At 32.7% G+C, this 26062-nt stretch overlaps 1 protein-coding gene across 1 annotated transcript in view; it reads left to right on the top strand.

Annotated features, from left to right (window-relative positions):
- The first annotated feature begins 3403 nt into the window (after nucleotides 1-3403).
- The window catches only part of LOC114714942 (cysteine-rich receptor-like protein kinase 10), a 37999-nt gene continuing 15340 nt past the window's right edge, over nucleotides 3404-26062 (top strand). The window contains exons 1-4 of the mRNA XM_028899734.1: nucleotides 3404-3741; nucleotides 4932-5309; nucleotides 6294-6312; nucleotides 6517-6681. Of these exons, the coding sequence (XP_028755567.1) occupies nucleotides 3404-3741; nucleotides 4932-5309; nucleotides 6294-6312; nucleotides 6517-6681 (900 nt within the window). The remainder of the gene's footprint in view (nucleotides 3742-4931; nucleotides 5310-6293; nucleotides 6313-6516; nucleotides 6682-26062) is intronic.

The following is a 26062-nucleotide window of genomic DNA, read 5'->3' as shown; positions in this document are numbered from 1 at the left end:
TCGGATAACAAAAGACATCAACATTAGCCCATCCAAATGGTTTCCAAGAAAATAAAACAAAGTTTCACAAGACACTAGAAATGGCCTCCGACCAACCCAAAATAAGGAGATAACATTCCCTCCAGTTTACAATAAGGCTGGGCAATTAAAATATTTCAAAAGGGATCCTAAATGTGGCAATATATACTAGCCATACATATACAAGAGTTAGAGGCCTAAAGCTAACCAAGCTCAAGCCTCTACGTCTTTTCCCGATGGCACATGCGTAGAATCTTCACCTGAAACATTGTAAACCACGGGGTGAGACAACGTCCCAACCAACCTTTCCAATTCAAGGTACTACTAAATAGGTGCTCGTGAGGTGTCAAGTGGAGCAGTTCACAAGTAATATGATAAATGATAGCCACACAAGTCATGCAAGTGCAATGATGCAATCCCATCAACCATATCCCTCACTTTGGGGGATTTTCAAGAGCCAAACCCGGCCTATCCCTCACTATGGGGGACGTAAGGAGCCATAAAAGGCCTATCCCTCACTCTGGGAGACGTAGGGAGCCAAAAGGCCCATCCCTCACTATGGGAAACGTAAAGAGCCAACCATTATGCATTAATGGAGGCCTTACCACGTGGTAGTAACAATCAAAACTCTCACCAATTCCCAATTAATACATCATGTTCAAACTGTAATCAAAGAGTAAATGATCATTTCACAATTAACTTCTTTCAGTGGCCTATCTTTCACAAGTTCTAGATTCAATCAATATCAATTTAAACCCCACAAGACGGTTTCCTTTTCAATATACAACATACACTTTGAACATAGTTGTTACTCGGAGCACAAAACATAAATCCACTCACAATACCACAAAAGCATGTACAAATGATTGGAAAGTGGTTACCTCTCGCCTGAGCAAGGAATAACAAACCGACAATACGACCCCGTGCACCAACAAGGCTCACAACTGGTCTACAAAAGCACACAAGCACACAACCGGTTTACACAAGCACACAAGCACACAACCATCATGTATTAGCTTTCAACTAATAATATGGCCAAAACAACAATTGGGGACACAAAATTCCTATCTCCAACCAAAACTCTACCTAACTCAAAAGGGTTTAACCACCAAGGCAATACTTCAAGGTCATAAAAATCCATTAAAACCTTAATTCCTCTCCAAATATCAATTTAGGATTCAAACCTCAAGGACCCACTATAGGAATTTAACACCTAAACATCCCATTAGAACAATTGAAGTCCTAATAACATTCTAAACCGATTAAACATCCAATTTAACCCTCCTTAACATAACCCAATTCACAAAACTCAAAATCAATCTCCACAGTATCATCCTCAATCACAAACCTCCCATTTCCATAAACCCTAATTTCAAAAACTCAAAGTTCTTCAAATCCAAGAGAACTACACTGATTAAATACTTAGACTAACTCGAAGCAATCAATTAAACTCAAAACAATCGGTCAAAAACCTCAATTCCATAACAACCTAGAAAACTCTAGGGTTTCACCATAAATCCTCATAAATTCCAAGAAAGAAAGTAGATTAGAGGTTAAAATCACTTACTTGAGGTAATGGATCCTTAGAAACACCTTTCCCCAGCCACAACACCAAAACCCTAGCAGAGCTTCTCTCTCCTCCTTCAGATTTTCTAATTTTCGCAGAACCAAACCCTCCCGCGACTATATCGATTCGACACCTTTTGCCATGGCGAACTAATCCCGAGAGGGATTACTCACCTGAAAACCTGACTTCGTCGCGGCAAACTCTAATCTTCGCCGCGGCGAAAGCTTCCCAAGAGGAAACTCTCGCTCACCCAGAAAACCTTCACCGCGGCGAGACCTTCCCGAGAGGGAAACCTCGCTCACCTGAACAACTTCGCCGCGGCGTCACTCTGATTTCGCCGCGACCAAACCTTCCCGAAAAGACATTCCCCCTGGAACTCCCAGTTCGCCGCAGCGAACAAAACCTGAGAGGGATTGTTCACCTATTCCTCTAACATACCTCAATTCCAACCCAAACACCAAGATCGAGGTTAAATCACTAATCTATCCTCAAAATCAACCAAAAAGAGGTTATTAAAACCTGATAAAACTCAGGACGTTACAATTCTCACTCTAAATTTTAATTTCAATTTGGTCCCTTGGTCCTGCAGTGAAATTTCAGAAAGTTTTGGTCCTTGACTGATATAAATTGCCTTCTGCTGTCCTTCACTGAAATTTTCCCAAGACTTTATGTGTGTGTGGTTGTGTACGTGGTGTGAGTCTAGTACAAATTTTTGCACAAGTAATAAATCTGGCTTTGAAAATTTTGTGACATTAATACAAGATTAATAGACGTGAGGCTATGGGCATAAACTCTAAAAATTACATAGTTCATAACTTTAGGCAAAAAAAAGGGCTTTCTATATATTTATATGATTTATGATTCTCTTAAAAAAATTGATCTTAACTATAATTCTCTACGCTAAAATTAAATAGAGTAGATTCCATCAATATATTTGAATGTATGTGTTGGAGATATGTTATGTAATATTGGTTAGTTAATATCAAAATTAACTGGTTAAGATTATAATGAGTTAGTTGGTTGGTTAATCATTTAGGGTTTTATGTAAAGAGAGCCCTGGTTATAGGTTAGGTGTGAAAGACAGTTAAATTCTCACCAAAGAGGAACGTTAACATATGTTAAAAATGTTATGTATCTTTCATAATGTAAGTTATTTTGTCTAAAATATTAACTTTTTCTATCTACTATTTCTTAATTAGTAATTAATTAAACTCCTCTAACCAATACTCCATTCAGTCCTATATATATGAGTTACAACCAACCAAATCACCTAGATCAAAATATCGGTTAAAATTAATTAAAAGCAATAAAAGTGCATGTAAAATATGTAATTTTTTTAACAAATGTACCATTATTCATGGAGAGAGTACATGAGAGAATATGTGTAATAATTTATTGAAGGAGAGAAAATATGTGATAATCAATGTACTCATGTTAATTTTCTAAAATGTCCCTATTGATTGTAAGGGATTCTCATCAAAGAATAATTATAATCATCCAATGCACACATTTGAAGAAGATAATTTAGAATTACCAATACATATTTGTGACAAATAACCAACTTAGTCAATTTTATTAATATCTCCAAATTAATTATATAACTCTTATATTAAGAACCGGAAGTAGTACAACATAATATGTTTGGTGGGAGCAGGGTCACCTAATTGCTAAAGTCAAGCCTCCTTTATAATATCTTATCCACACATGTTTTGAACAATTCATCACAACTTAACAATCCATTTATATTCTTATACAAAGCACTACAGCCTTTATGACCCCTGGATGGAATCATCAAAACTCATTCCCACTGTTCCTGGAATGATTCCAATTATCTTCTTCATAGCCATCAGCTTCATCAGATCAGGTACTTCTCAAGAGGAACCGTACTACGTTGGAGATGACTGTCAAAACAAAAGCCCACAAGCTCTTACTGCCTCCTACAAAGCCAACCTTAATCAGTTACTCTCAGGGCTGTCCAACGATGCTTCCATAAGCAAATACAGCAAGATCACCATCGGAAACACCACTAACACCACCGTGTATGGTCGTTACAGCTGCCGTGATGATGTTGCTGGATCCTTCTGCCAGTTCTGTGTTACTACTGCTACCAGAGAGGTTCTCCAACGTTGCCCAAATCAATCTTCTGCCATAATATGGTATCGATCTTGTGTATTAAGCACGCCTATGTTCGAGTTCGAGTTTACTGTAATGTGCTCATAACCGCTTTGAATTTTGCTTTTTCTTCTAGGATTTGAAATTATATTTTAGTAAATCAACCATAATTTAAAAATAATCTAGATAATTTGCCTATACATCTTATTTGGTTTTTAAGATATGAAACTTTTGTTTCATAATTGGAACTTTCTGGTAAATTTAATTGAGAAATTATTTTTATATTCTACTGTCAACTGTTTTATTCTTTATGGTATTTTAATTAAATATGAGCAATTCAAATTATATATGTATTCAAGATTTAAGCATTATTATTTACTAGGGAGAATTTCATTTAGCCCCGTTATGGGAAAGTTATTTCAAAATGCCCTAATATAATTAATTTTGAAATTTCACAACGCCCATTTGGGGTAAAGTGAAATTAATTCCTAGCGTTAAGTGAAAAGACAATAATAACTTTCCAAAGAGAGAGAATTTACAATATATGAGTTTTCAAAAAAAAAAAAAATCGGCCATTTGCAATAGAAATAAGGGCAATAATTTCTTTTCAATCACAAAATTTAATTTCATTTCAGTTTTTGGCGGTGTGGTGAAATTTAAGATTTTTTTTGGGCAAGTGGAAATTAAGTATACCTATGGAGAGGGCTAATTGAAAATTTTCCTGTTTTTTAAGCGATGAGTTGTCAACATTCGTTGTTAGTTGATGAGAATCATTTGTGAAATTATAGCGTGAACAAGAAGGCCGGTTTGTTTTCTGGTTTTAAGAATAATTTTTTGTGTTCTGAAAAAACAAAAAAATTGTTAACTGTGTTTTCAGTTATATGTTTTGAAAAAAAAAACATTACAATTTGTGCTGAAGAAAAAATCAGAATATCCATGTAAATGTTTTGTTACCTTTTGTTCTACACGTTTAAAAAATAAGCAGAGAAATATATGGTTTCATTAAAGATAATCATGTAAATATACAAAATCACTCTTTCATTCTTCATTTGAGTAATTTATATGTGTTTTCCAAAATAATGATTCAAACACATTCTTTTTTAATTATTATTTTCAAAACTTATTAAAAAGTTACGCTTCAAAATTATTTAAGAACATGAAAGCAACAATAGAGTCGAACAAGCAGTTGCCCTCCATTTTCCACTCTCACCTCATCCCTCCAACTGCAACATAGGTACAGTTACTGCATGCTGCGATACTCTAATGAGAACCTTTTTGGGAAGGTGGAGATAAGCCCGTCATGGTCCTCGGAAGGAACGAAGAAGGCGTCGGATCCAGCAGAGGGGAAGAAGGCCGAGAGTTACATAAGGAGCCTGATCAGAGAAGCAACGGAGGAGACAAAGAGATGGAGTGCATGGGGAAAGTTTAACTTAGGTGGTGGAATGAAAAGGTATGCGTTGGTACAGTGCAGTGAAGAAATTAGCAATAAGGGTTGCCAGCAGTGTTTGGAAGCTATGTTGAATAAGGCAATTCAATGTTGTGAGCAGAAGCAAGATTGGCAAGTGGGAACGCCAACCTGTTTGATTAAGTACGCTAATTACATGTTTTGCCAGTCACCATCTCCTCACAATCCTACCAAAGTTACGATAGTGAGATGAACATAACTTTCATTTTTGGAGAATGGGACTTTAAGACCAAAATTACAATTTAAAATTTCAGCCTAAAGCAGAAAATTTTTCATGCAATTTCAATAATTTCTTCTTCTATAATTGTCTTCCAAAATTTAATTAATGGGAGGAAAACAAAAATGAAGAATTGATATGAAGTTCTAAGAAAAAAAACATAATCACTAGATTTTTTTAATATAAGTAATAAACTTATGTGGTTGTGTGGTGTGATGAGTTTAATATACAAATTCTTCACATAACAAATTTGGTCTTGAAAATTTTTTTGCGACTTTAATAAAATTTTAATACATGTGATGTGAGATCATGTGAACAAAATCTAAAGATTACATTGCTCATAACTATAGCGGACAAATTTATATAGAAATTGATACAATTTTCTAAGCTAAAATTAAATAGACTATATTGTATCAATATAGTTGAATGTTTGTGTTAGAGATATGTTAATATAATCTTGGTTAGTAAAGATTACAATTAATTGGTTAAGATCATAATCAGTTAACTAACTGGTTTGTGATTTAGGATTCTATGTAAAGAGGATTCTAGTTATAGATTAGGCATGAAGGAAAGTTAAATCCTCTGCAAAGAAGAAGGTTAACATAAATCTCACTCATGTAAACATTTCTTAAAGATTAAAAATATACTTCTTAAATTTAAGGGACCAAAACAAAGCATTCTCTTAAAGGACCAATTATATACTTTAGTCCATAGAAATTTTATTTAGTTTATCTTTTGTTTCCTTGTTCTATTCTTTAAGGTTCAATATACATCAACATATATAGCAAACAATCTTGTGCTAATTTGTCAATTTTACAGCCAATAATAGAGTTAGCAAGTCGAAAGCCTTGATTATAAGCACAAGTGTATTAGTGACTGTGGCAGTACTAAGTTTTTTTTCCTACCTCTTCAAGCGAAGCAAGAGTAGAAAAGGTATTCTCCCTATATATGTGGATTATGATTCAATATATATGGCATATGAATTCTCAATCGAATTATATCGATAATGTCTTTCATGGTTTATATTAATTCCCATACCACACTAAGTACACTGGTATTTTACCAAAATTCTTGAAGATCTCACCTACAAATACGCTTGTACAATTTAAAATATGACTTTACATACCTGTCTTGCAGATGAAACACGGTTGGAGAGCACTCCTACAGCTTATGACCTTTCTCAGAGCCAGTTCACTAAATAAAGACCTTCCCACAATCCCTTTGCTTGCCATTCAACAGAGCACTCGTCACTTTTCAGAAGATTCTAAATTAGGAGAAGGTGGATTTGGTCCTGTTTATAAGGTACTAATATATTTGATTTGGAATTTTTTTGGTTATCAAATGGTTTGATTATTTGCTTTTCCTAAATGTTTAATTTAAAAATTAAAATGACTTCCTAGCTTAAATTTACAGTTGACATCTTAAAATAGCGAACAATTTTAGTTCAGCCTTTATTGTTGAACTTATATGAACATCTAAATGATACTAATGTGGTAAAAAAAAAAAAACACAAATAATGGTTTTCTGTGCTTGTCTGTTCGTGAGAGTTTTTTTTTTTTTTTCTTGGTGATTAGTGAGCATAATGTTTCACACTACTTTGATGGTCTTCTAGTCTCATGAGCTATAAATTAATCGGCTTATTAAGGAATTTGCTTAATGTAGTTTTATGGAGTATTTGATTCTTGTTACATTAAGTTAGGATGTCTAAATATGTGTAGACATAAATTGATGTAGATTGCCACAACCCAAAATTTGAGCCATTACTGGCATATATGCTAAGCCAACAAAATATTATTTATCATAGCCAACTAGAAACAAAGCCCAATTGCCACAGCAATACAATCTAATAACAATATAATAAAGTTTAAAGGAATTTGCTTCTCTATGAAAACATAATCATAGTTTGATGTTTTATAAAGTACCAAACTCATCAAAACAAAATAGTCAACACCAATAAACTATAAATCAAAAGAAAATCAATCAAACAAAGTTTCACATCTCTTTCAAACCAACATGACATTAATTATGACATACTAGCTAGCTCATCCATAGTAATCACAAACACCATGGGATCCTACGTTATTTTTTCCTTGTAATTTCATGAAGTATTTGATTCTCATTACATTTTTTTTTTTTTTGAGATTTTAGGATTGGAGTTTTAGGGGGTTAATCTGAATTGAGATGTGAGAACAAGGAAGAATCACTACTACAAAAAAAACATTTAACGGTGGTTAAAATGAGCTTTTCATTAAGGTTTGGAGAGCGACGTCTATGCCGTCGACAGAAAATATAGAGGATTTTATGACGATTTAAGAACTACTGTGGTATGTGACTTTTCAAGTAGTTATTCGTGAAAAGTTTTTTTTTTTTTTAGTTTACCTTTCATCCTATTGATTAGGATGGAATAGGGGAACAAAGTCTCAAAAGAAAGGGTTTGAGAATCAATCAACCAATAACCTGTCACCAGTCAAAAGCATTCTGATGAAGCAAACGTACATTCTTTCCCACTATAATAGCACCCTTTAGCTTTGCCTTCAACCACCAGATCTAAGCCACTAAGATTTAATAAAGGTAAAGTCAAAGACTCAGATCTGATAAAATTTATGAATTTCAAGCTGTCAAACTCTAATCTATAAAATGAGGGAGAGAGAAATCAGATCTATTCAAGCTTTCAAGTATCAAAGTATGTTTAAGTAAGGAGAGGAACAAAAATTAGATCTATTTAAACTCAAAACAAACATCATATTTTTAATCAAAGAAAATAAGCAAAGCAACCAAAATATGAAACCCACAGAAAGAATGGAGGAGAAAGGGCAAAAAAACTCACAAATAAGAATGAAGAATATGACGCAATGGTGACGATGATAGTAACAATGACAACAACGATGATGGAAGAGCATGGCGGAGACAATAGAAGCAAAGGAGAAACACCAGCAAAGGCATGAGAAGGGAGAAAATCGAGTGGGGACCGTAATGGGAGACCATGAGCTCTGACTATAAAAAGTGAAAACTATCACGCGATGGAGAGGATTTTAAAATTTGATAGACTTTTTTTATGATGATTTTTTAAAAAAATCGGCATAAAAAGTAAAATTTACTTCCCTATAATTACAAAAACATCACCGTCATTTTTTTACAGCATTTTTTCTAATGACCGCTGTAAATTAACATCATGAAAACTCTTTTTTGTGGTAGTAAATTAAGGTAAGTTAGGGTGCTAGCTAGTGGTGAAATTGATTATAGAGAAGAATTTGAATAGAATCACTTCCTTAATTTGTAAGGAATAGAATTTGAATGAAAGGCATTGTTGATTTTGTAATGCTTGCTCAATGTTCAATGAAGAAAGGTGTTTTCTAGAAATAAGGAATTTGACTTGAGATAAACATGACAATAATCCTACATATATACTTGAGATCAATACAACTCTTTTTCTCCTATACTCCCTTAAATTGTGCATTAAGTTGAAAGTTTAAGCATCATTTGGAAACATTTTGACAAGCAAATATTGGAGGCACACTTAAAAAAATCCAATTAACGACAAAAAATGTAATTTCTATTTCACTAACTAATTAGCAATGCAATTTCGTCTCCATATTAATTAAGGCTTGATCAAATTGAGTTGAGTTGATGGGCAAGGTCAATGAAAAACAAACTTGAGTCAAATTTTAAAAACTAATTCAAGCAAGCATACTAGTAAACTTGAGCCATCAATTAAGTCTTCTTGCAAGCAATTTTAATAATAGAAGGAAAACATTTGTCCGTTTTGAAATGATAAAGAACCTTCATTATTGAAGAAGTGTTGATAAATGTCAATTAATTTTGGTTATACATGATGGTTGTTAACTGAAACATCCTTCCTTTAATCCCTCAGAGTACGTGTTTAGAAGCGTTACAATTCAAGTGATTCACGAAATAAGCTCACAAATTGAAAATTTGCTATTGGTTTTCAGGTTACTATTCACTAGTTAAATTCCAGATTTTTGGTCTAATTTGAAAAATTTATAACTAATAATAGAAAAATCGTATTAAGGTGGTTCAAAATTCTATTTGAAGATCCTTCAATTCTCTACAGGGAAAAAAATATAAAACTGGACTTAACCCTTGTCAATTTGTACAGTTTATTTATTGAAGTTTACTGTTTATTTAGTAAATTCTGAAACTTCCAGATTCTATGTCTCAAATTTAGAAATTCATATCTCCTTGGTTCAAAATTCCAGATTTTTGGTCCAACTTGAAAAATTCATAACTAATAATAGAAAAATCGTATTAAGGTGGTTCAAAATTGTATTTGAAGATCTTTCAATTCTCTACAGGGAAAAAAATATAAAACTGGACTTAACTCTTACCAATTTGTACAGTTTATTTATTGAAGTTTCCTATTCATTTGGTAAATTTTGGAACTTCCAGATTCTATGCCTCAAATTTGGAAATTCATATCTCCTTATGTACACATCCAATTGAGGTTTTTTACATCTCATTTTAAAGCTTAGGAGGTGTACAACACATTTGCCAAATTTCATTGCTTAACTCATTCATTTGATAGGTCAAACTGAAGTTGGAGTTGACTGCTCCAGGACCTACGTTTTATCCATTAGACAATTCTTTTTTTAATTCTTTTTATTGTTTTGGCATGCATAACTTGGCCTTCATGTCATAAACATTCTAAACAAATACATTATAATTTACATAATAGGAGAATTATACATAAATCCTTAACCAATCGTTAACATGAATAATTCTCAACTTTCTTCTCCTTCCTTCTCATGCTCTCCTTCATGCAATCATTGTACATCATTGATCGGCCTAAATGGTTGGTTAGGAAGGGGTGAGATTCGGGAGAATCTCAGTAGCAAAAAATAACCACCCAAACATACATGGCAAGCTTGGCATTCATAACATGCTTACAACTTAACATCTTTATAATATAATTACATGTTTGGAAATCATCATACATTTATCATAAAACACATAGGCCTATGGCATATTTCAAACATATTCACAATCTCAATGCATGAGTTCATAAAATCATATAAACATAGAAACATGTCATACATGCAAGCAAATACCAAACACATAAAAAGTAGGGTAAAGTTTGCTACCTTGCACTATAAGTTCTCTCTTGTTCTTCAACTTGCTCCCTAAGCTTCCCAACCATCTAGCTTTCAGTCAACCACATCTAAACCTTCTTTTGGATATCTCAAGGTCCTAATCATAGCCACAAGGCTCACATTACTCACTAGGACCAAGAACTACACAATGTGGAAGACTTATGCCCTTTAACTTAATCTTTTTTCCTTAATTTATAATGTAGTGTTCTAGCTTTGTAAAAATTGTTCCCTTAGGCCAATCCTACACAATTTTGCCCAAGAAATCCAAATATGAGCTTAGATTCATCAAAGTCCAACTCCTTCCCCTAGTTCTAGGCTAAAACTGAAGTTTGCCACTTAAGTTTCAATTTTGATTCCAATGCTTCCAACTTCACTCTTTCATTTTTGTTCCTGCACAATTTTTCATTTTAAACACATTGGAAGCATTAAAATCATCAAAATCACATCCTAGGCACAAGAACCAGTTAGGCCGTGGCATCCTCTTTGGTTCCAAAGTTATGGAATTCAATTAATACAAAGCTAGAACTACTTGATTCTTGTTCCTTTCAAGCCTTTAAGCATTAATTTAACCTCAATTTCATCTCCCCTCACACTTAACAATTTCTTGCAGCATGCCCCCAAGGGTTTCAAGCTCTCAAAAACCATTAAAATCCATAACCAAGCTCAGTAATAACAAGGGTAGTGAAAACTACATCAAAAACCATGAACATACCTTGTTTTGGAGCTTGATCTTGCATATGACCACTTGGCCTTTCTCTCTCCCTCTTCTTTCTCTTTCTAGAATCTATTTTGCAAGAGTTTTCCCATGGTTCCCTTGAGCTTGGACGAATAAGGGGGAGGGGAGGCGGTATTTATAGAAAACAAGACTAAATCTGGGCCCTTGATCTTGAAAATATGTGGCTTAATCTTGACCGTCCATTTTCCTCTTTGTCTTATGGTGACAAGTGTCTTTATGACATCATGCTTACATCATCTTGATAACGTCATGCTTACATCATCAATCCACATGTCTTTAATCCACCTGTACACGTGTCTTGTATCCAACCGTACAAGTGTCATTCATCTAGCCATACACTTGTCTCTTCCATGTCCTTTCATCATTATAGCATTAAGATAGGAAAAAATTAATATAAAATTCATGCAAAAGTATTTCTGCACCTATCTTGCTATTCTGCACCATATCGGGTAGTTTTTCAGGTCCTGACTTATCCTGTACCACTGGGACATGTTTTGGTACCATTTTCTCATCTCAATTAAGTACACATATGATGTCATCTTAGAGAAGTATAAAAAAAATAGCTCTACTGACACGCTACTTAGCCTTACTGAGTCACATAATAAAGATTTCACTATAACAGATGGACAAAAGACAGTCTGAAATGTAATCGTACTGCGTTCTGATTTTTATACTGTCCATAAATATCCCTTAATGACTCAGCATGCTGACTCAGAGGTGTCATAATTGCACTTAGCGACTCAGCATGCTGACTCAGAGGTGTCATAATTGCACTTGGTGACTCAGCACGCTGACTCAACACCGTCATCATGGCCTTTAAATATTTTCTTTGGTTTTGTCTCCTATTTAGAGGACAAAATTTATGTATTATTTGACTGGAGCATTTTATTCAATCCAGAGCTCCAACAATTCATCCAAAAATACCATAAAATTCCTTAAATTTTGGAGAAAATCTGTGAATTTTCTCAGTCCATAACTCGATCTGTAGGCATTTCTTTTTGAATTTAACATAAATTGCTCTTTTTTGGCACAACTGGCTTTTAAATATTCTTAAAGCCATTTTGCTAGCCTTCTGGGGTTGAGACTATTTAATAATTTTTTATAGCCTCTTAACTCATGAGTCCCTATTTTTACTTATATTTCTAAGGCCTCTTCATAGCTCAAATAATTAAATTTAGCTTTATACCTTAAAATGAGCTATAATTTTTAAAATTTATTTAAAGTCAATCCAAGGGTGTTTTTGTAATTTTTCTTCACATACAAGCCTTAACATGCCATTTCACATTTTCTGAGATTTTTCTGAAATTTTCGAGCATACTTTCTATTTTCGCCCTCACCAGCCCCAAACTTTACAAAATTACGATTTTGTCCCTGATTCGGTTTAACCTATAATTCACCTTCTTGAGGCCTCCAACATAACCTTTGACCTATATTTATCTCTATTTCCTATTCTTGGGCCTCGAGCCTTCACTAGAGTCTCTAACTTTGTCTTTTCTTAGTTTTAGCAAACTTTTCATTTACGATTTAGTCCTTGGAAATCCCTCTGTCCCTTTAGGGAACCTCTGGAACCTCTGCCAAAAGGGGTCTGATAGTCTACTCATTTCAAGCTAATTTCAGTACTTCTAGGCCCAAAATTTGGGATATGACATTAACCATCACCAATATACGCGTCATATATTCTCCTTACCAAATACTTCACAATTCAAAACTGTCATGTCCAGTAGTATGTCTGTAAGTTCTTTGTCCAAAACGATCAATTATTTAAGCCTTCTGATAAGGCCATATGACCTATATGGGTGTCTTTACATAATGATTTGTCTTTTATCACCATCATGTATATGATAATAATACATGATGATTCTTACAAATAACCGTCACCTAAGACTGCTAGTTTTTTTTTTTAATAGGGGGTTATTTTTTAATTAGCAGCCACATGTGTTGCAATCATAGAACCAACATATACAACAAAACAGAATCAAAAACCAAAATGATAACAACTAGTACATTACATACAGTAAAAGCTAAGTAATTAAACAAATATATACAATTATGTTACTCTTAATCAAGTAGCAATGCCTATTTTGCTTTTCCTATTAGTCTTAGCTTTTTTACAATGCATTCTTAACTTGAATTAATTTTTTCTTCTTGTTGTGAAGTTTTCGTCTCTTTGAAACCCATATTGCTTCATTATAATTGTCCTTGGAACACAAAGCATCATCTTCATTGAAATATGTTCCAAAAAATGTCCCATGAAATAAATCATCCTCAACTCCATTATCTCCATATCTCATATCGTCCGTATCATTTATTATATTTCTTAACAAAATAATAGACTATCTAGTATTAACAGGATCTGAGGTACAAAAAACTTGTCTAGCCTCATACTCCAAAATGAAAGACTCCTTTTTATACCTTTCCTTGTTGAAATTCAATTGTATCAACTCTAGGTCATCAATTCTCAAGGCATTGTTATTGTTAACCCATTTACACCTGAATATGTGAACCCAAAATCCAATGTAATCCAACTCCCAAATATGCTCAATCACCTCCAAAGTATGACATAACCATTATTTTGCATTTTGCTCCAGTCATCTTGATGTTTGGTATAGAAGGTGAAACCATTGATAATGTAATTGTGTAAGAAAACACTTATTTGTATGGACATTATAATTAGATCAACATGTGCTCTTTCAACTATGTTGTGAAATGTCTATTGTATGTTTTGGCATACCAACTTTTTAGTTTATTGGGCTTATCCCTCCTAAGCTTCTCTTTATGCTTGTCTACATAGTATTCCAACATAAAATCAGCCCTATTTCATTCATCAATTATTTACTCCATCTCTCTTCTTTTTTATTGCTCAAGATGGCTAGTAATCAATTGTGATGTGAAACTTAGAGTGATTTGTGTTGTTTACAAAAGCATAATAATTTTTGTAAGTTTATTTTAGTGATGTCTAGATGAAATATTATAATTTTAGTAGAATGAGTTTGCCAAAACTTATGTGGAAAAACTAAAAGAGATAAAATTTTGTTTTACGTGCCATTTGTTATGCTTGGTGAATTTTAGAAAATATATTGGTTTTTCTTATTCCTACTTAATCTAACAACTGTTGTCACTATGCATTCTTTCCTTGTTCTTGCTAAACTCTTATATGGCAAGTGAAAATTAAAAAAAAAAAACTAAATAGATCAGATCTATAGGTTTATAGGCTAGGTCTTATGAAAATTTGTTTGGCTTATTTGCCTTAGTAGGCTTGAACATGAGTTTGGTCTATTTACTAAATAAGCTAAGCTAGGCTCTATGAAAGCTAGGTTGTAGGACCCTATCATTACATATAAGTGTGCTTGCTCCTATTATTAGTCTAAAATAACAACAACTTCCTTTCCCATCATCTCTTTTCTATTTGTTCTCCATTCATATTGAGACACTGAAAGCCCAATATCACTGAAATTTTTAAGCATTTGGCAAAACATTTAGTAGCCTCTTCATAGACATTTCGTTCAACAATACAACCCTCCTGCCAACTTTGATTTTTCACATACTCTTTCAATATTTTCATGTAATGACCAACAAGGTACATGTAACATCTTGCTTCTAAAAATCAACAAAGTTATTCTAAATAACCACAAACCACTAAAAGCCAGGTTTCATCATAAGGATATTTTTTCTAAAACATTTCCCAAATATAGGGTTCAATCTTGTAAAAAGAATGGGATTTCCTAAGAAATTTCAAACTTTTCAATAAAGCTAGTAGTGGTTTGGCTCCATAATAATCCCTTATTAAAACCATACAATATACTATAAAACCCGATTTCAAATTAAAATTATTTAAACCAATAATCTATATAAATGACTATATTATAACTGTACTAAATTAGCTATAACTTGTAGGGCTTTAAGCATTCCTTGCCCTGATTACTTGCTTCTTTAAAAGAACAAAAACAAGCATATAAATATTATGTAATAGATCCCTAACTTTATACTTACATGTATGCCATCATTGTTGATAGCACTTACCTACCACTTAGTTATATCATCTGCTCTTTATGGAGGGATACATAGATATATACAAGTTGTCACTACTTACCAAAATATATCTACATATATATAAATACAATCTAGATATATATATATCATAAAAGTTTATACAAAATATAAGCAGGCATTCCTGCTTCTTTTACTGCCTACCTTCTTCAATCACCACACCTTTGCTTTTGGAGCAACTTGTTTAGTTGTACAACATGGAAGGGAGGTAAGATTCCAAAAAATCTCTATTGCAGCAAATTCCATCAAATATCATGTAAAATCATACTTAGGCATACAAAAGAAGCCATGGAGAAACAACACCTTACAAGCTATGTAGTAAAGCATTTATGCACAAATAAACAGATAGACAAACAAAAATAACTAGTACATGGATAAAAAATAGAGATTGCTCTATGTCTATTAGCTATATATGGCCATGGCTAAATAATCCATGCAAGGAAAATATTATATGTTCTCATGCTTAACTATAGCATTATGGCATGAACAGACATGCAATAATCAATACACAAACATAAGATAGGAAAGAGCTGCTATCTAGTAGGCTTTCTTCCAAACAAGCCTTATTGTCCTCTTTTTTTGATGTTTCCTTAGCGGACTTAGGCAAAAATCAAAACCTAATAGTTATTTATACATAAAGGTAAGTTAATCCTTATCCCATTTATAATTAAATAACTTTATTTTTTATCCTAACCATTGTTCAAACTCTATTCTTATAAAAATGATTGGTCATCTTGACAAAAATATTATATTTATTAGAATGATTGGCTTTTCTTTGAATCCTAAGTTAACTAAGTAATAAAAATGCATGATTGATAAGGGGTAAAATGAGCATGTATGCATGAAGTGAATAAAATATTTTTGGTCTTTTTGACAAAAATGGAATGGATGAATGGAATGAATGAAATGCAATAGGATGGATCTCTTGAGGCTTGGTTAGGTGGCAAGCTTTGGTTGTCTTCAGTAGAGGTTAATGCAATCAAATTGGATTAATACACTTTTCTTTTAATTAAGGTCTTATTAATAGAATGCAACTAATAATAACATGCCACACATGTAACTTTTAATCACCTCAATTAATGAAACAACCATCAACACAAAACTCCAAGCAAGCACAAATGTAGAATCAAGCAACACGATCATGCTAAAAGGCTCAATGCAAATTAGCTTGACCAAAATATGCCTTACTATAACAAAGTACTTGAAACAACCTTCCTAAATAAACCGATAAACTTAAATTTTTTATATAGCCAAACCATGTTAACCATAAACTCAAATCTATCACAATCATATAAATCAACTCATTATATAACAATGTTATCTGTGATAGAAAATAACAGCAGCCAATCATACATCCTATCATGGATAAAAGAACTTTTCTTAACTTATTCAAATGCAGACTATGTAAGAAAGGATCAATCTCATCTAATATGGTTATAAATAACATATTATATAACTCATAAATTAAAAAGGTAAGAATTAAATCTTAATTTATATTTTATAATAAATTCATAATAAACAAATCACATATGATCCTAGGCCTCTGACCAACTACCAGCATACATACCACAACAGAAGAAATAAAAGGAGACAAAAAACATGATAATTCTTAAATCAATTAAACACAAATTGTCTTAGAGTGACAATATATGGGAAACAACATAAGTCGTAGATCAAGGAGGTGCTACAAGTTGCTATTGTAGTTTTACTCCTCTTAAGCCTTCCCTGACATTCCTCCTCTAAAGCTTTGACTTGAAAAATATTAAACAGCAAGGGTAAGATAATGTCTCACCAACTAAACCTTTATATCACACATTAGTATGGGCTAGCAAGGTGTCCGGTAGGATACACAGAGTTAGTAATAATAGACATTTATTTAACAGTTAAACTCATAATGACCATATAAATCAGATATTTTCATGCTGCTGATAATATAATAAGAAATAACATACTTTTCATTTGCTCAAAAGATATAAATATCAACAAAGGTTCCATATAATGTGCAATCCATAAACCCAAATCTACACTTATATCTTCCTTATTTCTACCGACTAGACCCGTGGGCTAAGTTCTTTCCATTTGACTAGTTACTCTCACAAGCTCACCACACAAGTGATGTGGATAGGTCAAAGATCATAGAGCACTCGGTGGACCATGGATCCCCCTCGAAAAATTAATAGGGTGTTGCAGTCTTTTGAGGAACTAGTGAGACAATAATAGTGGCCAACTATAGAACTCTATATGGAGGCCAATACCACATAGCAAGTATATAGATCTTAATAACTTCAATCATCTCCTCTATAATCTATCCCAAATGCACATGATTCGAAACATTCAAATGGATATACACATATACAAGAAACATAATTCATTAAAACTTTAACTGACACATCATATTTCAAAGATCAATTTTTTCTAAACTCACTTTATTTAGTTTCCTTGAAAACAATATTCCACAAGCTAAGTTTATGAAAATAAAACTTCACACAAAAGAATTAAATTATAAAAATCACTCACTGATACATACTAAAACATGCAACAGATAGAAATTTAGTTATCAGATCTCTTAGCTAATAGTCAAATACAAATGATACCCAAACTTGAAAATGCCATAATAGGATTTATATCTACAAATAAAATTGAAATGCTATCTCTACAGTATTAGAGTAAGCTAATCACAAAGTCCTAGCTTCTAACTCTCCCTCTAAGAGCTTTAAGTGTTACTTAGAATTCTAGCTCAAAAGGCATTTTTTTAAGGTTCGGAGTAAGAACATATACATAGGATTGAGATTCAATTCTTAGGTTCCTTTAACTTATATTATCTTTTAATTACTAAATTATATTATTAGAATCATCTGATTCACAATCTACATGGAAAACTCTCAATTCATAGCCTATGTTATATCCTTAAAGAACTCAAAGAAATAGATTTAATATGAGTTAAGTTATTCTCACTATAAGAGTCTAATTATTGATCTTACCATTGAATTTAACACCTTAGATGCCACAAATTGATTCCCTAAATTTTGGCTTGATCTAACGAAGAACAGATTTATAAACAATAATTTACTATTTAGGGTTTTATTTCCAAAATCTAGAAAAATGAGTTTAAAATGTCCCTACTAACTCATACCCCAGAGGTCAAATTAAAGATTCAACCAGTGAAATGGATGAGTGTGAAATCTCAAACTGGTTGACCAAATTTTAACTTGATCCAACAGTTCACGAACTCATAAATAGCACTTTATTGAGATTGTCTTAATTTTGTACAAAAATTATTTAACTTATTTTTAACTCTTTCCTGCTACCACCTATATATAGGCTCCTAGAGCTCCATCTTCTCATCATTTAGTTGATCTTCTCAAGCTCCATCTTCTCATCATTTAGTTGATCTTCTCAACATTGTTATTTTATCCATCTTCTCATAATTTAATCAATGTGGGACTTCTTAACATTTTTATTTTATTCATTTATTCATATATATGTTTATATATATACAGAGATACATATGATTATAATTATTTTAATTGCTTATATATATAACCTCTATCTATTCAATCTTAATAAAAATTTACTTAAATCTTAGGGATATGAAGATTAGGATGTTACAGTACTTATTTACAATAATCCAAATCCAAATACATGTAGTCTAGCTTAACACAAATAGAGTCCATGGCTCAATCTTAATAATACATAGATACATCCATAATAGGAAAATCTAAAAATACATTAGAAAACAAAACATAAATGGAGCTAACAAACTCCCCTAATAGAAGACCCAAAGCTCTAACCACCACCCATCCTCAAGAGATGATGAACTCAACCACTCATAGCCATAAAAGAAGCTCTAAACAGCAACCCACATCCATAACCATGGTGAATGAGGTGGAAGAAGATGGAAGATTGAAAGGGAAAGATGAGAAGTGAAGGGATGAGAGGAAAATCGAATGAGGGGGGAAGTGATAAAGATGAAGTGAAGGAATTAGGTCAAAATGAATTAAAGGAATTGAATAAATGAAGATAAGAGTCAAATCATGAGGTGTTTGGGTCACGTTGTTGAATGGGTAACCTATTTTTAAGCTAAAAAATCCGAAACTACACATGCTAGAAAATGCTCGTTTGTTGTGGCAAACCCATGGTGAAAATTTTAGAGAGTCTTTAATTAAGATCATTCACCATGACAAATCCACAGTGAAGTCGCGGTGAAAGTTCAAGAAAGGTCATGTTGAATCTCTAAGCTTTATTGCTCCATATGTGAGCCCTTACACTTCCTTTCTTCATCTTTTAAGTTAGCTACAAGATAGAAACAACATTGTGCAACATCAAAAGGTCCAAGAAATCAATATTAACTAAGAGTAATCACAAAAAACATGCAAACCATGCAAAATTAACTATAAGACCATGCAATCACTCTATGTTAACCAAGAGCTATAAGAGATGTAATCATGCACAAACACTAGCCAAAAATACTCCAAATGCAATGTAAAATACTATATAAACTTGGTCCAATCAATTCCCCTACACTTAGACCTTTGCATTTCTGGGAAAAAACTGGCCAAAGCTTAAAACAGTCAAACACAAAGGGAAACCCAATCATGCTCATGGTACTGATGCAATGACTCAACCAACTATTATTACTAAGTTAACACAAATCACAAACTAGAGGTGCAAGTCAATTAAAGTAGTACAAGATTAAACAAAGAAATGCACACAAGAGAACACTCATGATTAAGTATTTAACTCATCTCAGCAATAGGGAAGATTTTGCTCAAAACACAGTTAACCTAGGTCCTACCACAAGCTTGTAAGTGTTCTAGTCTCTCAATCACAATGGGCTCAAAGGGGTTTGTAAAGGTTTAGTGAATTGGATTTGTGTTTGGAGAATATGGTAGGGAAAAGAATGCCCCTATCATCTTTATTGACCTAAATGCCCAAGTGAAATTAAGAACGAACCCAGACAAGTTCTAGAAAATACTTATGTTAAGTAATAGAACCCTCAATTTGAAATAAAAATTAAGGCTTAACAATCCTTCTAACTAGGTTTCTCTTAAATGCATATTCACAAGGTTTAAAAGAACATTCTAATAATCAAAATGTATCAAATAGCTTGTTTCTTATGCCAATCTTTAAAAAACAATCAATTAAGAAACTACATTCAACTAAGATCATGTAAAACTTTTCATAAGCATTTAGAAAACATTTACCAAAGCAAAGAGTTCTAAAAATCCAAGTAAAGTAAAGTTATAAGACACATTCAAGTAAGAACTTAAACTTGCTAACATAGCAAAAATGCAACCAAGAATTGATTGAAGTAAGACTTTTTGAAAACTTTTTCAAAAATCATCTTTTTAGCTCAAAAACTAGCTCGAAAGTTTGAAAACGTTTCAATTTTTCTAAAAATGCAAAGAATTCAAACACGGTGTAAGTGTAAACTATAGACAACTAAACCCTTCCCCCACACTTAAACCTTGTATTGTCCCCAATACAAGACCTAAGTATGAGGTGTAGTATACAATGAATTCCAAAATGGGAGAGGAAACAAAACACACAAAAATTTACCTTTTTACTACTGTGTGGTCCCCCCACACTTATCTTTTTTAGTCAACTCAAAGAAATTGAGCAAGTGAGCAAGCAAACACAATCAAAAGATAAGTGAAGAAAGGGATAACCTTATGTTTAATCTCTTCAAACTCTTGTAGGAGCAGCTCTCATGTAAAATAAGGAACATGCATTTCTTCATGAATAGTCCTTCTCCTATAAGCTCCTTCCTTGGTGTCGAATGTCTCGGTTCTTATCGAAACAATACCACAAATAGAGCACTATCTAATTCTATACAAGGAGATGATTTATCTAAATAAGCATTACAACCCATTAATAGGAGTCAAACATATGTTTAAATTTTTTAAAACACTCGTGTATATTTAGTAGAAACTAAGGAACCTAACTAAAATTTGTTGAGGTATAGTGCATCACTTACATATACACAAGAGTAAAAAGAGAAAAGAGGGATAGAATAATTTTTAATAAAGTTTAGAAACAAATACTTCCATTTTCAAATATGTCTGGTGGAAGATCACAAGAAAGTATTTGTGGGAAAGATTCATTTTTATTTATAAACTTTTTTTAAAAAAAATTATGAATCTTTCCTTTATGCATTAGAAAAATCATACAGTTCAATAGAATCAAAGGTTGGGTTATTCTCACTCTTAACAGATTCATGCTTATAGTTCACAATACTCCTAGCACTAGCACTAAGGAGTGAAGCATGTTCACCACATAAAGAAGTAGTGACAAAGCAAGAAGTGTTTTCAACTGGAACTATTTGAAGCTAGGGTTGAGCATTTTCAATGTAATGTGAGGGGATTCAACAACAATTCCTTATCCACCTCATCATCACTCTTAACTTCATAGACTTCATAAAAAAGAATAGTAATAAGCGAAAGATCAATCTCCTCAAGGATAAGACTATAACCTAGTGTGGAGTGTAGCTCCTCTTTTAAGTTGGGAATATCCTTGCTTCGCCTCTAAGACTTGTATGGATTTAGTGGATTGAGGTATTAGGGTTTTGGAACTATTCATAAATAAAGTAGTATTTAGCTCTTGTTATTTAATTGTTGATACTTCTTTTCTTCTAAATCATAAGGTCATAGAGCTCCTTCTTCTTGTCCTATTTTCTTTCATAATACAAGGTCAACGAATGCCTTCATAAAGTCTTAGATGTCTTTTATGCTTTCATTTACCTCCTTGGAAGCTCCAAAATTTTCCTTTCCTTAAAGTGGGGCTTTAACTTATCATACATTCTCTTTAGGTCTTGTGTTTGGTCTTCCATATTTAGAAATGGAAGAAAAGCATTAAGGCCAGTAGGTAGAAGGATAAAGGGTTAGGAAGGATAGTTCATAGAGTGGTTGAGATGGTGGAGAGGTAGGGTTGGAGTATGAATGTTTGGATTGGAAAAGAGCTCATGGTATACTGAGGAGGTTGGTTAATATGAAGGTTTAGGTATTGGATCATGGAGTAAGTATGGGCATTATATATGGGGAAGAGAAATATGATAAGGTTGACATGAAAGGTTAGGAGATGGTTAGTATGAATGGCAATCAATCCAATATGTGCTCTGAATGTTAAGGCAACTTGATTCTTGGGAGTTTAGAATCGTTAGAGTTCCTTCCATTTGAGCCAAGATCATGTCTAATTTGGAACAAGAAGATGCCTCACCTATCCATGAAGAATCACCTGAAAAAGAGTGAGAAACTAGAGGAGGATTAAGTTGATATTTACAATTATCTTTAAACTAAGCCATAAGATTAAAAGCCAAGTGATTCCAAATGAATTACAAGGAATTAAGAAGCTTAAGATACATAAGTGGTAAAAAAAAAAAAACAAAGTGATTAAGTAAAAAAAGAGAAGGCATAGAAAAATTTTCTCATTTTGACTACTTTGCTGCAACGCAAAATCAATTGAGCAAATCTTCAAAACACCAAAGAAGTTCATCGCGACCAAGAAAATCTATACTATAGTGCAAAATCTAGAAACACGAAAGACAAAAGTAGAATAGTAGAATTTGATAGCAAATACTTTACTCAAGCACTAGACACTCATGTAACTCATCAAAACTTTTCCAAATAAGTTTGAAAACCTCTTCACACTCAAGATATGCACAATTAAAGAGAGATTAGTCAAAATTGACTTGGAGATATGGTTGAGTTACTCAAAGAGCAACAAGAGTAATTGAATGATAGAAACCATATTCAATCTCAGCACCAAGTCAATGAGAAGCATAAATGTAATGGAAGTATGTATTCTGTGTATCTATATGCTTTCTTTTTAAGTTTTCAAAGCTTGTAAGTATGTATATGACTACTATGCACAACCTAAAAATGGAAATCCTATAATAAACACAATGCAAAAACTCAAAAATAAACCTATAGTCTCAAACACCTCAGTCAAAGCTTAATTGACACTTAGTTAGCCTAGGGAGTAAAAAATAACTCCCAATAATGGTGCCATCGATTAAACCCTATCCTAACAAGCCTTGGGGGTTAAGATCACAAATTTACCAAGAATTGACATAACCTTTGTCACACCTCCTTTATTATCATATTGTACATTAATTGGAACCATTAGAAACCATTATTCAAGTCTTAAGTATGGGAAAATTTCAATTTCACAATTCCCATTTTCAGATTTTTGTACACTATTCACAGCAATTTAGGCCAATTTTGAAAATTCATAACTAATTTTAGAAAACTCAAAATGGGATGGTTCCAAGTTCTATAGAAAGCTCTTGACATGCTCTTTAGAGGAAAAATACTCATTAGTATCCAGATTTCATACATCATTCCCAAATTTCATTCAAAGTGGTACTGTTCATTTGTTTATTTTTCAGTTTTTTAGGATTTATGCCCAGCTTTGGAAGGGCATAACTTTCTGTACAAAACTCCAAATTTAATGAATTACTACTTTTTTTAAAGATAAAAATGAGATCTATAAGTATGTCAAATTTCAGATTTAGATTCATCCAATTGCTCAAAATCACGTTAGTCAAACTTTGCTCTGAAAAAGTCAACTTTTATCTCTTTTTCATACCATTCTTGCCTTTTCTTTTTCTTTTCCTTTCATCTAGCTTTTTCCAATCATGCAACACATGCATAGACATAATTCTTTAGTCAATTATTTATGAATAGAGTATCCTTAATCGTCAGTATAATGTTTTAACATTGTTTACACTGATACATTACAACTCATAATAATTTACAACTCATAACTTCAATGACATTTAACTTAAGCTTCTTCCAATATGACTTCCAATCCTTTTCTCCTTGCTCTTGGCAAAACCACTTGAGGTTCCTATTATTGTTTATACATTGAGGGGGGTGAGATTTCAAAGAAATCTCAGTAGCAATGAATCATAATTATGATGTCAATCAAGCTCTACAAAATGTGACATGTTACAATGCATAAAAATTAATTTCAAGACCATGAATAGCACATTATTCCATTAAGGAAATTAGTACATATTCACAGTTCATATTAATTTGCATTTGGCCAAAGCATATCAAATATCCAAAAGCATTCCATATCATAGTATAAATCAATCAATTCATAGTAACATAAAGCATGCAACATGTGCACATTAAGTAAGCAAGAAAAACAATCAAATTAGATTCAAAGCTACCTCTTTTATACTTGAAACAATTCAGCCTCTTCAATTCCTTTGGGTTCCTTCTTGTTCTCTTGCACAATGCCTATCAATTCATACATAAACACATTCCAATTTATCAATGATTCAAGCATAAACACTAATGCTTGATATTAAACTCAATTAAACCCCCCCTTTTCCTTGATTTTTAACATAATTATTCCCTCTTTGTTTCCATTCATTTCTTGGTCCATTCCTACACAATTTTTCATATAGAATCCAAATATCAAATCAGATTTATAGAAATCAAACTCCTTCCCCTTCAAGTTGAGTTGGCCGAATAGGGGGTACATACTTCCAAAAATTCTATTTTTGATTCCAATAATTTTAAACACTTCTCAATAGTATGTCCCCACACAAAAATATATTTTTAAACCCATTAGAATCATCAAATTAAGCCAAACAATTTGTTTATGCATGAATAGTGCTAGGCCGAAATGCACATATAACCCTAAGTGGATTTTCTTCCAAAAACCAATCCATACACCACTTAATCTTGCTTATTCCACTTGGTATTTAAGGTTTCTATTCTTTCCTAAACCTTCCATGAATAGATTGAAATTTGGCAGCATCACACTGGAATTTTTCAACTCAAAAACTCAACCAAAACTACCTTAAAGCTTAGGGATAAGAAGGTTTAAGCATACCTTGATGTTTTCTTAGTGTAAGTTGGATGATTCCTTGCCTAAAACACTCAAGAATTTCAGCCAAATGGAGTTGGAGTTACAATGCAGAGTCTCCCCTTATTTTTCCGATTTTCCAACATTTATTTGTATTTTCTAAAGGGATATATAGAAAAATCTGATCTGCCTTCCCTCTCTCTATTTGGACAAAATTTACCACCTCATGGGGGTTATGTGACAGTCATCAAATGCTAGAAGAAGTCATATTTGAACAAGTGGCCAATTTCCAGATTTTTCCAAGCATTTATCCATGAATTTCACATTTTATTTAATAAAAATAGAGGGACCTGGAAGCTGCACCAAATTGGGCCCTTATTGGGTCAATGTGGGCCCCAAAAATGGTTTGGACTGGTCCAAAAAATTGGCCCACAAACCAAATCACTATTTTAAACCAATTTGAAACTTTATCGGTTACTATTCACTAGTAACATTCTATAATTTTTTCAGACCTCCAAGAATTCATTTCTCTCCATGATAATTCACCTTTTAATATGAGAACATGATCTGAAAATTTTTAGAATTTTTTGCCACCTCTAGGTATTTATTTTGAATTTTCTCTAATTAGGCCTTTATTGGTGTCACTACGGGAAAAATAAATTCTTTGAAATTAATTCCTGAGCTTCCAAGGCCCAAAAATAATTTTATAAATTCAAAAAAGTATTTCCATGGCTTTTTCATATTTTTCTCAGATTTGTCAAGGCCTCTAGCTATTTAAAGTAATTATTTTTTCTCAATTTTCTGTTGTTTTCCCGAAAAACCTTCGTATTCGGGAAATTCTATAAAAATTCCTTTTTCCATAGTTTTCGCCTTTAGGACCTCCATTGATGTCCCAAAACCTCTAGTTCACCAATTTTCCACTTTTAATAAATTTTCTAGAATTTTTCTCAAAATTTTCCATTTTGCCCTTCCT

Source organism: Neltuma alba, unplaced genomic scaffold (assembly GCF_004799145.2).
Source record: "Neltuma alba isolate B1F8T4 unplaced genomic scaffold, ASM479914v2 tig00011557_pilon, whole genome shotgun sequence".
Taxonomy (NCBI): domain Eukaryota; kingdom Viridiplantae; phylum Streptophyta; class Magnoliopsida; order Fabales; family Fabaceae; genus Neltuma; species Neltuma alba.
This window is presented reverse-complemented; position numbering and strand designations above follow the sequence as displayed.